We start from the raw sequence: 20,023 nt of genomic DNA, 5'->3' as shown, positions 1-20,023 counted from the left end.
TGGACTTCACATGAACTTTTTTCAAGTTTGGAATGGTCACTTTCCTTTTGACGTTTCACTGTTTACTGATTGGATTTTTGCCTTAAGATCGCTTTACTGTATTTGATCCTCTGTATGCTTGTTACATATGGCATCAGGACAGTAAACACATCATAACAAATTGGATATATCTCTCAAGCAAGCCACTCAAGAAATGCCATCTGGGCTCATTTTTCACTGCTTCTATGGTATTTCTTAGAGGAAGGTCAAAAGTAAATAAATAAAAAGGTAATTCTAGGGCTAAGTAGATAATTCTAGGGCTAAATTAAATAGGAAATGACCCTTCTAAGAAGTTAAACCACTTGGATCAGAATGAAGATATTCCATAAGTACTCTACATTTTAGGTGTTTAGAGTATTTATCCTAGGAAACCATAAATTAATTATTGTAAAGACTTGAAATAGGTTAAGAAAAATCATAAAGTAAGTACTTATGAAACTCAAAATGTCATAAATGTTGACTTACAGACTACTACAGTTCATGTCTGAAGAGAGTATACTTTGAGAAGCAAAGCAAGTATGAAGAGAAAAATTCATCTCAGAACTTGAATGCATTGTAGTTTTATTTCATAGCAGCATTATTTATAAATGGCCCCAAAGCAGAAAAAACCCAAATATCCATCAACTGATGAATGGATAAATTGTGATATATGTACACCATGGAATATTATTCAGCAACAAAAAGGAATAGCTTACTGATCAGTAGATTATGCACAAACCTTGGATATAGTATGCTAAGTGAAAGAATCATAAAGAGTCCATATTATATGATTTCATTTTAAACAAATTGATAAAGAAAAGAAGATCAGGTTGCCAGGAAGTGGGTAGAAGGGGGCAATGAGGAGTGAGTGCTAATGTGTATTTCTTTTGAGGGTAATGGATATGTTCAAAAATATGATAGTAGTGATGGTTGCTCAGCTATTGGAATGCAATAAAACCCACTAAGTTTTACAATTTGAGTACATTTTGTGGTATGTAATTCCATGTCAAATTTATTTTTAAAACCTCATCCAGCTTAAATTTTGGTGATGGTGACTGTACATATACATTTGTGTGTGTGTGTGTGTGTGTGTATGAAAATAAATACTAAACCAGGCACACGTTATATTTAAGAATATACCATACTTTTAAGGCTTTTGCTGAATTTCTGAACAAAATAAAGCAAGTATTTCTCACTAATTTCATGACAAATTAGTTTGATACTCATCTAATATTAATAGCCACTGTTTTTGCAAAGTAATTGGGTATAATTGGTAAGTATTATCATAAATGACTAATGATACTACTCTTGCCCAGTGAAAAGAATGTCTACTTTTGTTTTTCTCAGATTTTTTCAGTGTCTCTAATCAACATTAGGGTTTGGTTTTCTGTTACCAAATGTTTCATATACTTTATTAATAAAATACATTTTCATCATTTACCGATATGCATGTGCCAAAAGAAAAAATTTACATCTACTATCCAGTAAGTTGAATTTCCTACACCACTCAACTATAACCTTCCTTCCCTAAGGAAGGAAGCTGAAGCTTCCTATGTTCTCTCCTGGTCATTTTGCTTCCTCACCACATGGTGATGTCCTGGATGACCTCATCCAGAAGCATCAGCCACTGAGACTTGAATCAGGGTATCCTGGCCAAGAAAGAACTATAGTACATGCATATTCCAGTGTGGGAAGCGAGAGAAAAATCATATTAATGTTATTATATGAAAGGGAAGAACCTGGATAAAAAGGTCATATATTTTGGGTATGCAGGATTGTTGACATAGAGGAAAAGGAGAAATTGAGGATCAAAGTAGGCCAGATTATGTTTAGCCAGAATGAGATTGAGGTGCAAATAGCCACCCCTTTTACTCTTTCCCATCTCTGCTTATAACCGATAAATAATAGATAAAAGTATATGTATGTATTCCTTATTTTAAAACTCATTTTAAAATAGTAACCAGTTTGGGGGCCTCCCTGGTGGTGCAAGGGGTTAAGTCTCAGCACCAGGAAGCTATTTATTGGCAGCCACTTCAGCATGAGTTCGATCCCTGGCCAGGGAGCTGATCCGCATGACTCAACAGATCTCTCTTACCTGTTGCTCCTCTTAGCAGTGTATTTCAGTCATTCTGCCTGTTCTGCTCCCCACTCTGTCTCTGGTGAATCCTCTCACACACACACCCCTCCCGTACCTCTGGCCTACACCCCAGCTCTTGTGTGCATAAATAAATAAAATAAATCTTTTTAAAAAATAGTAACCAGTTTGATAAATGTCTGTTGAGCATCTCTTTTGTGCCATAGATAAGGGTGTGTGTTTTGTAGGATTAGCTACAAAGACTAAACTTGAGTCCCTGTTCTAGAAGAATGGGGTTACTCTCTGGTAAAAGAAAGAAATCATGAATAATCTGTGACCCTAAAGAGAGAGAAGTCAGGTTTTCTCTTCAAAGTTGAAGAGAAATCATATTAGAACATAGGACTTTCAGTGGCAAGCAGGAAATGCTCTCTGCTTTGAATTGCCTGCTTTTAATGTCTGAAATTCCCTTCAAATGGAAACAATGGATTTAGTATTTAAATTGAGATAATCAGTTGAAATACTTGGCAAAGATAGCCATATTTATTCTAGTAAAGTATACAGAGTCAGAAACTTACAGCATCAAGTTTTGTTTTGATAGAAGTTATCAAAAGATTAAAAAACATATTTTGACTCAGACCTTTATTATCTTTTATTGCTAGGGAAAACTATGCAGAACTATGCACATCCCAGCTGACTATAATTTAGATTGAACAGTGCTGCTCGTTGCTTTTGACACTCCACATTATTGATAATGTGGGCAAAGTAATTATGCCTGTTGAAAACTTGGTGATATTTAGGAGATTCTCATTTCCCTTCTCTAATGTGTTCAGAATTGGATAGTGGAGCAGAAGTTTGTTCATGTCTGCGGTAGACATTTTTCTGCCAAACAAGGTGTTTGTGTTTTAAGAATTGGCATGACATTTCCATTTGAAGTGGTCTTTATCCTAAAGAGCCTTAGTTACAAGTGGATGTGTGTTTCAAGCAGGTGATCCAGCAAGTGGATGGGTTATTTTTAAAGATCTTTCCTCTAGTCTTTTAGGGAATTTAATGGAAATTCCAGCTACCATGTGCATGAAAATCAGTGAGAAAGGCCTGATTTTTCTCAGAACTAAGGGAGCTTACCTGCCTTTTTGATTCTCTAAAGAATAAACTTTTGTTACTATGAGAGTAATAGCTAAGGAACCCATATTAAATAAAATTTGAGTATATCTCTTGTAGAAACATGAAAATATTATATCACCCTCCCCTATAGGTGGTAAAAAATGTATGTGGGGAAAATTCAAGGATCATTTTTAATCAACTCATTCACCAGGCCTTTACCAGACATCTCTGTAGATTCAAGTAGTGCTCCAGTTACTTAAGTGTTGATTACAAAAATAAGGGGGAAGGTCAGCATTGAACAAATTTGACATACTATTCTACATTTATTTTGACAATTTCATAAATCTTGCTAGATAGCCCTGTTTTTCTAATGAAAGAACTGGAGCTTAGCGAGGTAAAACCACTTAACTAACAAGTAATGGATTTGAACCCAAGTTTTTCTGACTCTGAAGCTTTACACATACTACCATTCTGAAAGACAGGAATAAGTACTAGTAAAAGCGAAATATGGTTGACTAGATGAGTGCTATGACAGAGTACTATACAGTTCAGGAAAAAAAAATCCTGTCTTTTATAAAGAATAATCCTACCTTCCTGTGAAGGGAATTTTAATTTGACCTTGAGTACTTCGGAGAGACATTGAAATTTAGGAATCCATTTTTATCCTGAGAACACCCTCCTCTGAGAGACTTTATGTACATTTTGGATTTGGGTGAGTTGCTAAACCCTGTCTCTAAGGTTTGGGCTAGAATTCTGGGATTCCCTATTCTACTTTTGAGACTCTGGACTTGACCATACATTGTAAAGGAGATTGTGGGAGTGTTTTCTATTCCAAATATAGTACCAGGATAATTTTGTCTAGCAGGGACTGCAATTTGGATTTGTTTTATTGATATTCCATTGATATTCTTCCCTCCCCACCTCCAGGTAAAGTGTGGGAGGAATTTGAGTTAAGGTGTCTTTAGGATGATGTAGACATAATCCTGTCCCTTCAACTTCAAGGATGCATCAAGTGACTACTAAATGATTGGAAATCCTAATCTCTCTCTGACTTGGCCTGGAGACTTATAAAATGGACAGTGATCTATAATTTGTGAATTAACTCCTAAAAATGATGAAATATTGTTAAGTGGAAAGAAATGACTAAGCATGGGGAAGTTTTCCTGGCTTACAGGATGGCTAGGGAGAAGATCGCAGCTAGGAGAAATACTTACATTCCATTTAAAGCTTGGCTAGAAAACCTGTAAATGTTTGAGTTCATGGCCAAAAATATTATGATAGACCCCATTCTCAGAAGGAGGAAGTTGGAATTAAATGTTTAATTAATTAAAATAGTTAATCCTTTTTCTTGAGATAGTTTTTATTTAAAAAAAAATCTTAATTCTGGACAGCCAGCTTTAGAAAAGAAAAAAATGCCAGCTGTTGGTTATTTGAACTTCCCCAAAATAAAAATAAAGATAAATGAAAATAAGAATCTGCTTTTAGACAGCAGTGGTCTTTAGTCTTAAACTTCTGTAACCATTTTTCCTGAAGAAATACAGATAGTTCCATTTCTCTAGAGGGATTATTGCTGTGTCAGTCTGTGTGTACGTACACATATGTGTTGTACAGCTGCTTCACTTCTCCCCAGCCCTTTTAGAGTTGATGGCTTTGTCCCTGATTGTTCACTATAATAGTTTGCAGATTCACTAAGAGAGCTTGTGTAGTAATGCTTGCTTTATTTTTTTTTCTCTTCCACTCTTGTTTTATTTTTTACTTTTTTTTCTTTGTGATGTGACATTTTCAGCTGATGTATTGAAAGCAATTCCTTCTAATTTGGGAGCCCAGATCACAAGAGTGAGTTTTTCTACTAGTGTCTTTAGCTGTATATCTTTTTTTGTGTGTGTCTTTTCACCCTATTTCCCTCCCAATTCAAAAATATTCAAAACACATTTCATAAATTTTAGATAAGAAAATTTCTGTGTCTGTTGAACATCATGCCTTCCCACAAAGCAATGTCCACTTTATATCGGGTCAAATTCCTTTTCCCAATGCTGTTGTAAAAACATAGGCTAAATGTATATGTTTTGTTTTGTTTTGCTTGTTTTTTATATTCTCTAGTGTGTTGAAAATAATTTCAGTTCTGACTTTAGTGCAGATAGAGATGTCTGGACTCTCATCAGTGTGTCACGGCACTGTTCTTTTTTTGGTTACTGTCATTTTGTTTTAAGGAAAATTATAGACTCATTCTTTTATCAGGATTTTAAGCAGTAAATTCTTTGACTTACCTCTATTTTCCCTCCTCATTCCCTGGATGTTCCTCTCAGGGCCATGATGGAATGAAAAGTTCACACATATTACTCTCAAATTTCAACAGACTGGCCAGATCAGAGTGGTCAGACTGGTGAATTCTGGACATGCTAGCATTGGAAGATGGTTTGTTTGATAGTTACAGGAAAACTGTTGATGCGGAAAAGAAATAAGAGCACCTTTTTATGGTGAAATAAAAGTATGTTTTCTATTTGTTCAGATTCAAATAACCTCCCCATGTAAGCTGTACATTGCTTTTTTAAGATCTTGCACCTGGGTAATTTTCTGTACTTAGCTTAACCCCTTTCTGTTCTCTTTTGGCTTATGTTATTAAAATTTATCTCATGTTCTGTTTGTCTAGTTTTGCATCTGGGAAGAGCAGGTGATTAAATAGTTCCTTTTCTTTCCTCCAAGTGTTCTGAAATTTGCTTATTGCTTCTGAAATCATTTTATTTTGCCCAATGAAGCAAATGGTATGCTGTCCTATTTAGAAATTCAGATACTTTTTTCAAGTGTTTTATCCAAAGTAATGAAGCATTATGTTTTCTTACCATAAGAGAGTATAACAATGTGTTCTACAGTAGCCACTCAATTGAGGGTAAATACCTTAAAAGGCCTTGCTGTTAGGACCCCCAAGTTATTCTAAATCACCCACCCTCTGTTCCTTTTTTTCTGTTACCCCAGAGATTGAAAGATCTCAAGCAGAGAGAGTTTGCTCGAAATGTCTCTTCAAGATCCCGCAAGGATGAGAAGAAACAGGAAAAGGCCCTCAGACGACTCCATGAGTTGGCAGAGCAAAGAAAACAAGCTGAATGGTGAGGATATTTTCTCTTAGAGGGTTGTACAAATAATTATAATCCTTAAATTTTTAACGGATCCTTCATTCAAACTAAAAGCATAGCTATGCTTGGAGTTTAATATGCTGTTTAAGAAATTGCACTTTGAGGCTATATCCTATCTGTATGGTCTTAATTACCTGAATGTTAGGTCTCATTTTCCTTATCTATTAGATGAAGATGATAAAACAGTTTACTACTTATAATTGTTGTGAGGGGCAATTAAATTATTTTTTTTAATGATTTTTTTTTTAATTTTTTAAAAAGATTTATTTATTTATTTATACAAGCACTGGGTACAGTCAGAAGCGCGGGAGGGTGAGAGAATTCACCAGAGCCAGAGCGGGGAGCAGAGCAGGCAGAAGGACCGAAGTACTCTGCTGAGGGGAGCAGCGGGCAGCAGGAGAGGTCTGCGCGCCATGTGGGACCCTCCTCTGGTGGCCTGGGAGCAGCCAGGGATCGAACCGGCACCGCAGAGGCTGCAGGCAGCTTCGCAACCCAGTGCTCAACCGCTGCGCCACCAGGGAGGCCCGCAGTTAAATTATTAAAGCAAAAATGATTATAAAAGAATGACTATAACACACTGAATAAGTTATGCAACTGTTTCCATTCTCTAACATTCTTCTTAGTAGAAAATGCACATATATTACAATATTGTTTTATTTAAATCTTAGTTTAAAAAGTTATTTAAAATTTAGTTATTTAGGGCCTCCCTAGTGGTGCAGTGGGTTGAGTGCAGCTCTGTGGAACTGTCCACAGCCTCTGTGGCACCATTCGATTCCCAACTGGCCAGGGAGATTCCCACATGGCGAGGCAGACCTCTCCTGTCTCACCCGCTGCTCCCTTCAGCAGTGTACCACGGTTCTTCTACCTGATCTGCTCCCCACTCTGTCTCTGGTGAATTCTCTCATCCTCACGAGCCTCTGGCCTGTACCCCAGTGCTTGTATAAATAAATCTTTAAAAAAAAAAAACCAACTTTAGTTATTTAAAGCTTACTTAAAATTTAGTTAAAAACTACTGAGTCATGGGATCCTCCCTGGTGGTGCAAGGGTTAAAGTCTTAGCGCTATCAAGCCACTGCGGCATGAGTTCGATCCCCAGCCTGGGAGCTGACATACATGGTGCAGCAGATCAGTCCTGTCTTGCCTGCTGCTCAGCAGTGTATTTCAGTAGATCTGCCTGTTCTGCCCCCCACTATCTCTGGTGAATCCTCTCACCACCACCCCCATACCTCTGACCTACACCCCAGTTCTTTTTTTTTTAAAGATTTATTTATTTATTTTATACCAGAACCAGGGTACAGGCCAGATGCATGGGAGGGTGAGAGGATTCAGCAGAGTCAGAGTGGGGACCAGAACAGGCAGACTGATGAAATACACTGTTGAGGGGAGCAGCAGGAGAGACAGGAGAGGTCTGCTGCACCATGTGGGACCCTTGCCGACCGGCCGGGATCAAACCAGTGCTGCAGAGGCTGCGGACAGCTTCACAGCGCGGTGCTCAACCGCTTGCGCCACCAGGGGAGGCACACACCCCAATTCTTGTATGCATAAATAAAAAAAGAAAATCTTAAGAAAAAAACAAACTACTGAGTCACAGATTCAAGTGTTACACGTTTTAGTAGTACTAAATGAAACCTGGAGAATTCTGTCCACTTATTCCTCTCAGGTTCTTGTCTCCTTGAGTATTCTTTTTTTTTTTTTAAAGATTTATTTATGCATACGAGAGCTGGGGTACAGGCCAGAGATGCGGTGGGTGAGAGGATTCACCAGAGACAGAGTGGGGAGCAGAACAGACAAATCTACTGAAATCTACTGAAGGGAGCAGCAGGCAAGACAGGAGAGGTCTGCTGCACCATGTGGGTATCTCTCTGGCCGGCCGGGAATCTAACTCATACTGCAGAGGCCTGTGGGTTGCTTCATAGTGTGGTGCTTAACCCTTTGAGCCACCAGGGAGGCCCCTCCTTGAGTATTCTTTTTAATGTTCATTCATGGTTCTTGTTGATTATCAGTTTGGGGCTGGTTTTTAACCTTACATGAAGTTTACTCCACCTACAACTAAATATTCATGCAACTAGAATTTAGGGACCCAATTTTGATCATCTGAACATTCATGATGTATGTTACTCAATAGGAAAGACTTAGGCCCTTATGTTTATTTTTAATAACTGTCCAGGACCAAAGGAAGGAACTGATTACAGTAGAAAGAGAAACTATTGGGCCTCCCCAGTGGCGCAGCGGTTGAGCACTGGGTTGCGAAGCTGCCCGCAGCCTCTGCAGCGCAGGTTCGATCTCTGGTCACCGGGTGAGGGTCCCACATGGCGTGCATACCTCTCTTGCCACCTGCTGCTCCCCTCAGCAGTTTACTTCCTCACTCTGCCTGTTCTACTCTCCGTTCTGGCTCTAGTGAATTCTCTCACCCTCCCGCGCTTCTGACTGTACCGCGCTTCTGAGTGCTTGTATGAATAAATAAATAAATCTTTTTAAAAAAATTAAAAAAAAAACTATTTTTTAATTTTTTTAATTTTTTTTTATTTTTATATTCCCCATACATTTGCACCCCCCTTATTTTGGCCCCAGCCCCTCCTTTCCCCACTCCCCTCCCTCAATAATGTATCTCTGGTTTATAGTTGTTTGTTGATTTTGATTTTATCTTTCTTATAGTTATTCTTTGTCCTGGTTCCTTATTTAGGTTTTCTAGATTCCTGCTATGAGTGAGACCATCCGGTATTTTTCTTTTTCTTTCTGGCTTATTTTGCTGAGCATGATCCCTTCCAGCTCAGAAAGAGAAACTGTTATTGAAACTTTTAGCTATTAAAAGTTTATAGCTAAGGGCCTCCCCGGTGGCGCAGCGGTTGAGCGTTGGGTTGCAAAGCTGCCCACAGCCTCTGCAGCACCAGTTCGATCCCCAGCCGCTGGGTGAGTGTCCCACATGGCGCGCAGACCTCTCCTGCCGCCCATTGCTCCCCTCAGTAGTGTACTTCATCACTCTGCCTGTTCTACTTGCCACTTTGGCTCTGGTGAATTCTCTCACCCTCCCGTGTCTCTGACTATACCCAGTGCTTGTATAAATAAATAAACCTTTTTTTAAAAAAAAAAGAAAGAAATGTGAGTTTAAAAAAAAAAATGTTTATAGCTAAGGTGGAGCCAAAATCGAATTTCTTGAACTTACTAAATTTTTTTAAAATGATTTATTTATTTATACATACAAAAGCTGGGGTACAGGCCAGAGATGTGGGGGTTGAGAGGATTCACCACAGACAGAGTGGGGAGCAGAACAGGCAGATTGACTGAAGTACACTGCTGAGGGGAGCAGTGGGCAAGTCAGGAGAGGTCTGCTGCGCCATGTGGGTAGCTCCCTGTTTGGGGATTGAACTCGTGCTACAGTGCTGCAAATAGCTTCATAGGTTACGTCTTAACCCCTTGCGTCACCAGGGAGGCCCCCTAAATTTATTTTTTGTCTTTGGGTCCTTTTATTACTTATTTCTCTTGTGTTGTGGAGGAAGAAGGAAGGGAAAAAAAACATATAGTGTAAGTTTTGAAACATAATTAAGCTATAAGAGCCAATGTTTAATTCAACTGTCAGTAAACTGATTTTAATTCCTTTGGCAGCTCTTCATATAGTAAACACACCTTTGCGTGTATTACAAGGTACAACCTTAAAAAGTATATACCAGGCCGTTATCTAGTTCAGGACATAATGTTTCTCTTCAGAGATGACTTTCAGTTCAAATAAGCAGTTAAAAGATGACCAAGTAACCTCTTGGAAGAATAAAAGGTGTTTTGTGGTGGTTGTTGTTTGTTAATTCTTTTTTTTTTTTAAGATTTATTTTATTTATTTATTTATGCATACAAGAATTAGGATGTAGGCCAGAGGTGTGGGGGGTGAGCGGATTCACCAGAGACAGAGTGGGGAGCAAAACAGTCAGATCTACTGAAATACACTGCTGAGAGAAGCGGCAGGAGAGACAGGAGAGGTCTGCTGTGCCATGTGGGTCAGCTCCCAGGTTGGGGATTGAACTCATGCTGCAGTGGCTGGCAATAGCTTGATAGTGCTGGGGCTTAACCCCTGCATCATCAGGGAGACCCAGAATAAAAGGTTTTGATCCATCATCATGTAGTTCATTAACCTAGGAGTAATGCACTATCGTAGTATTATCGAAGTAACATGGCAAAGACTAAGCAAGCAATCAAAATAAGTCCCCTTTTAATTGAGTTTGAGGGTTTCTTTGCAGAGGGATAACTTCCATGACACAGTGAGTGTTACCTCATCTATCCAAATCTTACTGCGTTCTTGTCTTCCAATAGCAGATCAGACAGCAAACAATACCACTTATCCAAATACATTTGTTCCCTCAGTTTTGGACAACTGGTATCTGGGGATCAGATAACAAGAACTTCATCCAAATAGATATCTTATTCCATTCAATTTTTAGTTTGGATTGAGAGATATTTTTATAGACCACACACTAAAAAATTTCAGATGTGGCAAGAGCTTAAAACACTGACTTTGCTCCTCATCATTCTTGTTGTCAAAGCTCAGAAAATGGTTGATAGCATCACAATTATTGTATTGAACGTCAAGAATGTATCACAAACTCAAAGCAAATGCTTGGGTATGGTGCCCAGGAGATGGTCACAGACTGTTAGTTATAAAACAGATGTATTGAGGGTTCTATGTTTATCTCAGAAGCTATATGCACTTTTTAAAAAAATGAAATTAGAAAACACAAAAGAAAATTAAGATTTTTTTTAACTGAATTAAGTACAGCCTTTAAGTAGAGGTTCACTCCTGTGTTGATAGTATATTATTGGGTAGAATGATACAATAAGAAATGAGAATGTGGGCCTCCCAGATGGCGCAGCGGTTGAGCGCTGGGTTGCAAAGCTGCCCGCGGCCTCTGTGGCGCCGGTTCGATCCCTGGCTGCTCCCTGGCCACCGGAGGAGGGTCCCACATGGCGCGCAGACCTCTCCTGCCGCCCACTGCTCCCCTCAGCAGTGTACTTCAGTCCTTCTGCCTGCTCTGCTCCCTGCTCTGGCTCTGGTGAATTCTTTTACCCTCCCGCGCTTCTGACTGTACCCAGTGCATGTATAAACAAAACAAACAAACAAACAAATAAATAAAAAAAACAAACAAACATGCCTCTATTAAAAAAAAAAAAGAAATGAGAATGTATACAAAACTCATAGACTGAATCAATGTTAATGATAGATTGTTTGAATTGTGTGATGAGCCTCACTTTTTGTATCTTTTAGACAGAGTAGGATGAAAAGCAATTTAACTGGCTAGCCCTAAGTATTAGGCATGGTAGATTGACAATAAGAGACTTATTGCCTGACATCCATCATTAGCACGGGGATAGGGAGTGACTACAACTCTCTTTGAGACCTGTCTGTGATGAATAGTAGAACATAGAAGTATTTTGTAAGATCTATGAAATGTTCCCCTAAACTTGTTTGTTTGTTGTTGTTGCTTCATTTTCTAAACCATATACAGTGCACCTGGAAGTGGTCCTATGTTCAGACCAACCACAGTGGCTGTAGATGAAGAAGGTGGAGATGATGATAAAGATGAATCAGCGACAAACAGTGCCACAAGTGCCACTGCTGCTTGCGGCCTGGGATCTGAATTCTCCACAGATAAAGGAGGCCCTTTCACTGCAGTACAAATCCCTAATACCACTGGACTGACACAGGCTCCTGGGTTAGCCTCCCAAGGCATCAGTTTTGGCATTAAGAATAATCTGGGGACCCCATTACAAAAGTTAGGAGTGTCATTTTCTTTTGCCAAGAAGGCTCCTGTTAAACTTGAATCAATAGCATCAGTTTTTAAGGACCATGCAGAGGAAGGGACCTCTGAAGATGGAACAAAAACTGATGAGAAGGGTTCTGATCAAGGGCTACAGAAGGTGGGAGACACTGATGGTAGCAGTAATGTTGATGGTAAAAAAGAGGATGAAGATCCTCAGGATGGAGGGTCCCTTGCCTCAACATTATCTAAGTTAAAAAGAATGAAGCGAGAAGAAGGAGCTGGGGCTACAGAGCCAGAGTATTATCACTACATCCCCCCAGCACACTGCAAGGTAAAGCCTAATTTTCCCTTCTTACTCTTTATGAGAGCTAGTGAACAAATGGAAGGTGACAATAGTACACATCCAAAGAACACCCTAGAGAGCAAAAAAAGCAGTTCACCCAAGCCTAAAGGCTGCATCAAGGTGACAGCAAGCCAAGGGGCAGAAAAGACAGTTAGTGAAGTCTCTGAACAGCAGCTGGAAATCAGTGTGGCTGAACCCTCAGAGCCTGCAAGCAAAACTGAGACAAAGAAGGCCTCAGGAGGGGATATGAGTGAGCAGAGTTTAGACAGTCAGGGTCAGAAGGCTTCAGAGATCCAAGTATGTGAGTCTAACCCTTCTAAAGAAACTTCTCAGGCCACCTCAGCAGGGAAAGAAAGCCAAGAGGGACCCAAACATCCTACTGGTCCATTCTTCCCAGTTTTGAGCAAAGATGAAAGCACCGCCCTCCAGTGGCCATCGGAACTATTAATTTTCACCAAGGCGGAACCCTCCATTTCATACAGTTGTAACCCTTTATACTTTGACTTTAAACTTTCAAGGAACAAGGATACCAGAGCTAAAGGGACAGAAAAACCAAAGGTCATGGGCAGTTCCTCAAAGGACCACCTCCAAAGCCTTGATCCTGGCGAGCCAAATAAAAGCAAGGAGGGGACAGAGAATGTCGAACATGATGCGGGAGGCAGAATGGATGCAGCTGCTTCAGGGTCAGCCTGCAGCAGCCTGAATAAGCAGGAACCTGGGGGCAGCCACGGGTCAGAGACAGAAGACACAGGGAGAAGCCTTCCTGGCAAGAAGGAACGATCTGGGAAGTCCCACCGACACAAAAAGAAAAAGAAGCACAAAAAATCCAGCAAACACAAACGGAAACACAAGATTGACTCAGAAGAGAAGAGCTCGAAGGCGGAGTCCGGGGAGAAGTCTAAGAAACGCAAGAAACGAAAACGAAAGAAGAATAAGTCATCCGCACCGGCAGATTCTGAACGGGGACCCAAAACGGAACCCCCGGGAAGTGGTAGCCCGGCACCCCCAAGACGACGACGGCGAGCTCAAGAGGACTCCCAGCAGAGATCCCTCCCCGCGGAAGAGGGGAGCAGTGGCAAAAAGGATGAAGGTGGGGGCGGTAGCAGCTCTCAGGACCACGGCGGAAGGAAGCACAAAGGCGAGCCTCCCGCCGCGTCTTGCCAGCGAAGAGCCAGCGCCAAACGGAGCAGCCGGTCCAGCCGTCGGAGTCGGCCCAGCAGCGGAGACGAGGAGAGTGACGAGGCGTCCTCACGCCGGCCGCACCCGAAGTCTCCATCCCAGTACAGCGAGGAGGAGGAGGAGGAGGAGGAGGAGGAGGACTCCGCCAGCGAGCACTCTCGGAGCCGCTCCCGCTCGGGCCGGCGCCATTCCTCACGCCGCTCTTCCCGGCGCTCTTACTCGAGTAGCTCAGATGCTTCTTCGGACCAGAGCTGCTACAGCAGGCAGCGCAGTTACTCCGATGACAGCTATAGCGACTACAGTGACCGATCACGAAGGCACTCCAAGCGCTCCCACGACTCTGATGACTCAGACTACGCCAGCTCCAAGCACCGGTCCAAGCGGCACAAATACTCATCATCTGATGATGACTATAGCCTCAGTTGCAGTCAGTCCAGGAGTCGGTCCCGGAGTCATACCAGGGAGCGCTCTAGATCCCGGGGCCGTAGCCGCAGCAGCAGTTGTAGCCGCAGCCGGAGCAAACGAAGAAGCCGCAGCACTACAGCCCACAGCTGGCAGCGGAGCCGGAGCTATAGCCGGGACCGCAGCCGCAGCACCAGGAGCCCTTCCCAGAGATCGGGCTCCAGGAAGGGGTCCTGGGGTCATGAGAGCCCTGAGGAGAGGCGTTCTGGGCGTCGAGACTTCATTCGCTCTAAAATCTACCGTTCCCAATCTCCACACTATTTCCGATCAGGCCGGGGGGAAGGTTCTGGAAAGAAAGAAGATGGCAGAGGAGATGACTGTAAAGGGGCAGGCCCACCCTCCCAGAATAGCAACATTGGCACAGGAAGGGGGTCAGAAGGTGACTGTAGCCCTGAAGACAAGAACTTTGTCACTGCCAAACTGCTATTGGAGAAGATCCAGTCAAGGAAGGTAGAGAAGAAAACCAGTGTGGGTGAAGAAGTTTTGGCCACCCCTAATAAAGCTGGGCTCAAACTCAAAGACCCCCCACAAGGCTACTTTGGACCCAAGCTACCCCCTTCTCTGGGTAATAAGCCTGTCCTTCCGTTGATAGGAAAGCTCCCAGCTACCCGAAAACCCAATACCAAGAAATGTGAAGAGTCTGGCTTAGAAAGGGGAGAAGAGCAAGAGCAGTCAGAGACAGAGGAAGGACCTTCAGGGAATAGTGATGCCCCATTTGGACATCAGTTCCCCTCAGAGGAAACCACTGGCCCCTTATCAGACTCACCCCCAGAAGAGCCAAAGTCTGAAGAAGCTACTGCTGATCATCCTGTGGCTCCACTAAGCACCCCAGTGCACTCTGACTGCTATTCTGGGGACCCAACCATCTCCCATAACTACCTCCCTGACCCCAGTGATGGGGACACCCTAGAATCCTTGGATAGTGGCAGTCAACCCGGCCCTGTGGAATCTAGCTTGCTGCCTATTGCCCCAGACCTTGAGCATTTCCCCAGTTATGCACCTCATAGTGGGGAGCCTAGTATTGAGTCAGCTGATGGGGCCGAGGATGCTTCACTGGCCCCCCTAGAGAGCCAGCCCATCACCTTCACCCCTGAGGAGATGGAGAAGTACAGCAAGCTCCAGCAGGCCGCACAGCAACACATCCAGCAGCAGCTTTTGGCCAAGCAAGTGAAGGCCTTTCCAGCCTCCGCTGCTCTGGCCCCAGCCACTCCAGCCCTGCAGCCCATCCACATTCAGCAGCCAGCCACTGCCTCTGCCACCTCCATCACAACTGTTCAGCATGCCATCCTGCAGCATCATGCAGCGGCTGCCGCCGCCGCCATCGGCATTCACCCCCATCCCCATCCCCAGCCACTTGCCCAAGTCCATCATATTCCCCAACCACACCTGACTCCCATTTCTTTATCTCACCTCACTCATTCGATCATCCCTGGCCACCCTGCCACCTTTCTTGCTAGCCATCCCATCCACATCATTCCTGCCTCAGCCATCCATCCTGGACCCTTCACCTTCCACCCTGTCCCCCATGCTGCCCTCTACCCTACCCTACTTGCCCCACGGCCTGCTGCAGCAGCTGCCACTGCCCTCCACCTTCACCCACTACTTCACCCCATCTTCTCAGGTCAGGACCTGCAGCACCCTCCCAGCCATGGCACATGAGTAGGGTGGGAGCCTAGGGATGGCCAGGGAAGGTAACCCATAGACGTTCCCTTGGGGGTGTTGAGCCATTGATACCAGCAAGTAGAAGCTGGGATGGGCAGTGTCTGACAGCCAAAGAATTGAATTTTGGCTTGTGGGGGTGGTTTTAGATTTGAGGTTTGCTTTGGGTTTACTATCAGGGATTTTTTTCCCTTTCCCCGTCTGTTTGTCTCCTCTTCCCCCCCCCCCCCGTGTTTCTAAACTAGGGGACACCAATAAGTGCTGCCCACCTACTCTGTGGCAACGCCCCTAAACTGTCGAGTTTAGATACTCCCCTTCACCTACCTTTTATCCTCTGCTCTTTCCGTCTAAATTTTGAAATATTTTCCACTTTGGCCAGCGGTTGTCCATCTGGTCCTGCCTTGTCTTTGATCTTCCTTGGTGACCTTATGCTATCCTGGGTGAGGTGGAAAGGGGGTCTGACCTGGAACCCGATGCTTCTCAGGCTGTTTTCAGTCCACTTCCCACGCACAGTGCCACGCGTTGGGCACTGTTGTCGTCATGCCCCTCATCCCAGAAGAGAAGATCCTATCATGAATAGAAGCTGTGTGGAAGCTAGAGTCGCCCGTGTCCCTCCCCAGAGAGGAACTCATGTGTCTGAAGGGTGTGTTTTCTTCTGTCATGTTGATGTTTCCTTCTTAATTTATAGGATTTTTTTAATGTAAAAAATTGCACTGAACTCTATAAACGTAAATGCTGCTTTTTGTAGCTCATATTAAAAAAGAAGTTCCATATTTGTAGTATACTGCAATAATATTTTTTACATCCAGCTCTTTAAGTGATCCTTGTTTTGGTGGCTTTGTGTAAATATGTTTGCCCTAGTTGAATTAAGAAACTTCAAAGGTTATAAAGTGAAAACAATAAAGTATTTGTTTTCTGCTAGATGCAAAAATGACTAAGCATGTATATTTTATCAAGCTCATGTATTTTTTGAAGTTATGAACTATAAAAATGTTAAAACAAGGGAAACACTGTTTGACTTTTTTTGCTGGGACAAAATGTTTAGTAATTTGCAGTAAGTGGTGCCCCCAGCACTGGGATTTTTTTAACTAATGGGCAGCAGTCAGTTGGGGGGTGTCAGAGGAATGATGCTCAGTTATGACAGTCTCTCATGTGCTTTGCTGTTTTATACAGAGAAACAGAAGGACCCCACAGAGGAAGAGGGAGAGATTCAAGAGCTTTATTCTCTGGAAGCAGTGACATTTAGAGTGATTGTCTGGGGGATCCTGGGTCTCCTGGGTGCCTTGTTCCGGGCAGTCCATTTGCCTTCCTACTACTTAGCCCCCTCTGACAATTTTTTTTTTTTTTTAATGTGCCTTTTGGGTTGGCTAGAAACTAAAGTAGAAGTAGACTGGAGGATGATAGAGTTGGGATAGATTTCTTCCTCCTTTTTTGGGGAGGCGAGCACATTTATAGATGACCACATTTTCTTCTGCTTCATAGTTCCATGCCTTCTGCCCAGCTTAGTTTAAGCAGTAACAATTCCCTTTTTTTCCCTCCCGTGTCACCTGCCAGAGGAAATACCACCTCACTTCCTCTCCTCTTCTTGCCTTTCACCCGGGCTCTCAGACCTAATTAGCACACTGACCCAAAGGTGTACATATTGCAGATCTCATCTTCGGTGTAGATAAACTGTTCCCATTTGGCATTTCCATACTTGTTCCTGTGACTAGAGCTGGTTGGGTGGTCACCTGACAGGAAAAACAAACCCCGCTTACCTGGGCCAAGGCTCTGTTCTGCCTTTCTTCTCAAATTCCCAGAAGACAAAGGTTTTGAGTCTATGAGAAGCAAGTGCTAGACAGACAAAGTTCTTGACTTTCAGTGTTCCTTGTCTGACGCAAGCATCACATTTTTGACAGGTAGCACTGAAAAAAATGATATCTGTTTGAAGTGAAGGGACTCATCTTTCTTTACTTTCAGCTCATGTAAATATTTTTAAAAATACAGTATTAACATTTTTGTGCTGCTTCCCATTAGCTTGTAGATTGAGCCATACTCTGGCTGCCTCTCTGCCTTCCTGGGGGCAGTTTTCCTTTAACTTCCAGAATAGTAATTTTAAAACTTAAAAAAAAAAAAAAAAACCTTACTTACAAGCATTACAGATTGTATTTAACTTTATCACATATGATAGAGATATATATGCTGTAAAATTAGGGAAAGGAACTTTCTAATAAACCGATGATTTGTGGAAACTTAGCAGACTCTGTCGTGATTGTTGCTCCATCCACACAAGTTGGGAAGGAATGGAGTTACGGGCTACAAATAAGATCGTGTTTGAAGTGACCAAGAAATTCTTGTGTACCAGTGGTTTATGATGTTTGGAATTGTTCTTAACACTCAGGCTGCCCACGTCAAGAGGTGACTCTCAGGCTGCCTTTGCCGTGGGACAGAGTAATGGTAAAGTTTCAGCCCTTGGTAGATAACTTGACAAGTGCACCTCCATTCCAATCTTTCCCACGATCATTTTCTAGTTCTACCCTTCTCACTTCAGAAAAATATTCTTTAATAGAATGTCTGGTATGTTTGTGCTTACTAAATGGGTGTAGAATTTCTGGCTTTGATTTTTAAGATAGTGTATGAACTTCATACTATACAATACTCATCTGTCCCGCCTTTGCCCTCCAGATGGAGTTCTATGTACAAGAACCAGACTTGAAGTATTCTCAACCCTTTAATTCCACTACAGTGCATGAGAGCTGCCTGGAAAAAGGGAGTGCGTCGTAATGGATAGTAGATAAAAACCTCTTCTCTTCTGTGTCAAGAAACTGCAAAGTGCAAGGAAGTTGAGCATCAAAAACTAACCATAGATTTGTAGTGCTAAGTTAGTTTCCTGCCCAGTCTTTCAGAAAGGAATAGTACGAAGACTCACTCTCGTACAGCTGTGTTCTCCCCTTGGCTAGAGAAACTATTCAGTTTGAACCTTGGATTGCGTGCTCAGATGTGCCTATTTTCCTAAAATAGCAAGATCCCTGCCTGGAAGTGATTTTTAATTAGTAGAATTTTACTTAACTGATGGCTGATTTCAGGCCCACTATGGTTTTTCTGCAGGCAAGATGTTGAATGAAAGAGGCCAACTGACCTATTTAGAGGACGCTATGTGAAGGTGTATGCATCTGCATGATTCCAATGGGGTTCTACCCCGAAGTACTTGCTCCTCTACACCCTGGAGGACTAATGGAGACCTTGTCAACAATTTACATTCTCATTTGCCAGAAATACCTTCACCTCCCCGTTATCAATTCATGTCTGAATTATTGCAATTCTCTGGCTGGCCTCCCTGACTAGGCTCTAACTCCCTGTGCCATCATAGGCTTACTCACTCCAGAATCTGAGTACCGTTCATTTCGTATTCACTGCTTCCCAGGAAATTGTAAGCTCTGGGAGGACAGGGACTGGTTCTTGTACTTCCTCTTTTCCTTAACGCCTTAGGGTGTTTCACCTAGAGTTGAATGTTCACTAAGCATTAATTATAGTTCAAGAAAGATAAGAGCAAAGTAAAATACCATTAAGTGCAGATTATGCATCAGGTTTTAGCAAGGAAACATTCAAAGATGATAAAAGATTTTTACTCTATCTTCCACATCAACTACTCCAGTGCCAGGCACAGAGTAGATGCTCAATAACTGTTGACTTAATGAAAAAATTTCAATTCATTGATGGATTCTGGGACCCTGAATGATGAGAAAGTGGGAGCAGTGTGTCAGCACTCCTTTGCCCACTTTCTCAGGAGGGAGATCAACTCAGCCCTGATCCCAAAAGAACACCCATGAAGAACAGAACCGTTGAATACCAAACTCCTCTCCCCTTCCAAATCTGATCATCCACCTGTTTGCAGTTTTAACTACTGGTACCACCGTGACCAGACAACCAGGCACCAAAGCTTTATATAATTTTTGACACCTACCTACCACATCCAGTTACTGATTTTCTTTTTTTTTTTTTTTTAAATATTCATACAAGAACCAGGGTACAGGCCAGACGTGCAGGAGGGTGAGAGGATTCACCAGAGACAGAGTGGGGAGCAGAACAGGCAGACTGATGAAATACGCTGCTGAGGGGACCAGTGGGGGAGACAGGAGAGGTCTGCCACACCATGCGGGACCCTGGCTGGCCGGGATCGAACCAGCACTGCAGAGGCTGTGGACAGCCTCACAGTGCAGCGCTCAACCGCCTGCGCCACCAGGGGAGGCCCAATTACTGATTTTCTAACCTCAGCTCTCCTGCTCTTGACAGTACCCTGGTGTGGATCTCATCACCTTTAACTGAGAGAATTT

The 20,023-nt window shown here is 42.6% G+C and overlaps 1 protein-coding gene across 4 annotated transcripts in view; it reads left to right on the top strand.

Moving 5' to 3' along the window:
- Positions 1–19,244, top strand: part of GPATCH8 (G-patch domain containing 8) — an 89,678-nt gene extending 70,434 nt beyond the window's left edge. For all 4 annotated transcript variants that reach the window (XM_037494773.2, XM_037494777.2, XM_054689369.1 and 1 more), the window contains 2 exons: positions 6,167–6,297; positions 11,813–19,244. In XM_037494773.2, coding sequence (XP_037350670.1) covers positions 6,167–6,297; positions 11,813–15,710 — 4,029 coding nt within the window. In that variant the 3' untranslated portion in view covers positions 15,711–19,244. The remainder of the gene's footprint in view (positions 1–6,166; positions 6,298–11,812) is intronic.
- The last annotated feature ends 779 nt before the right edge of the window (positions 19,245–20,023 follow it).

The sequence above is a fragment of the Talpa occidentalis genome, unplaced genomic scaffold (assembly GCF_014898055.3).
Source record: "Talpa occidentalis isolate TD23 unplaced genomic scaffold, MPIMG_talOcc4v2.1 talOcc4.7, whole genome shotgun sequence".
In the NCBI taxonomy this organism is placed as follows: Eukaryota; Metazoa; Chordata; class Mammalia; order Eulipotyphla; family Talpidae; genus Talpa; species Talpa occidentalis.
Note: the sequence above shows the minus strand (reverse complement) of the source record. Positions and strands in the feature narration are given on the sequence as shown.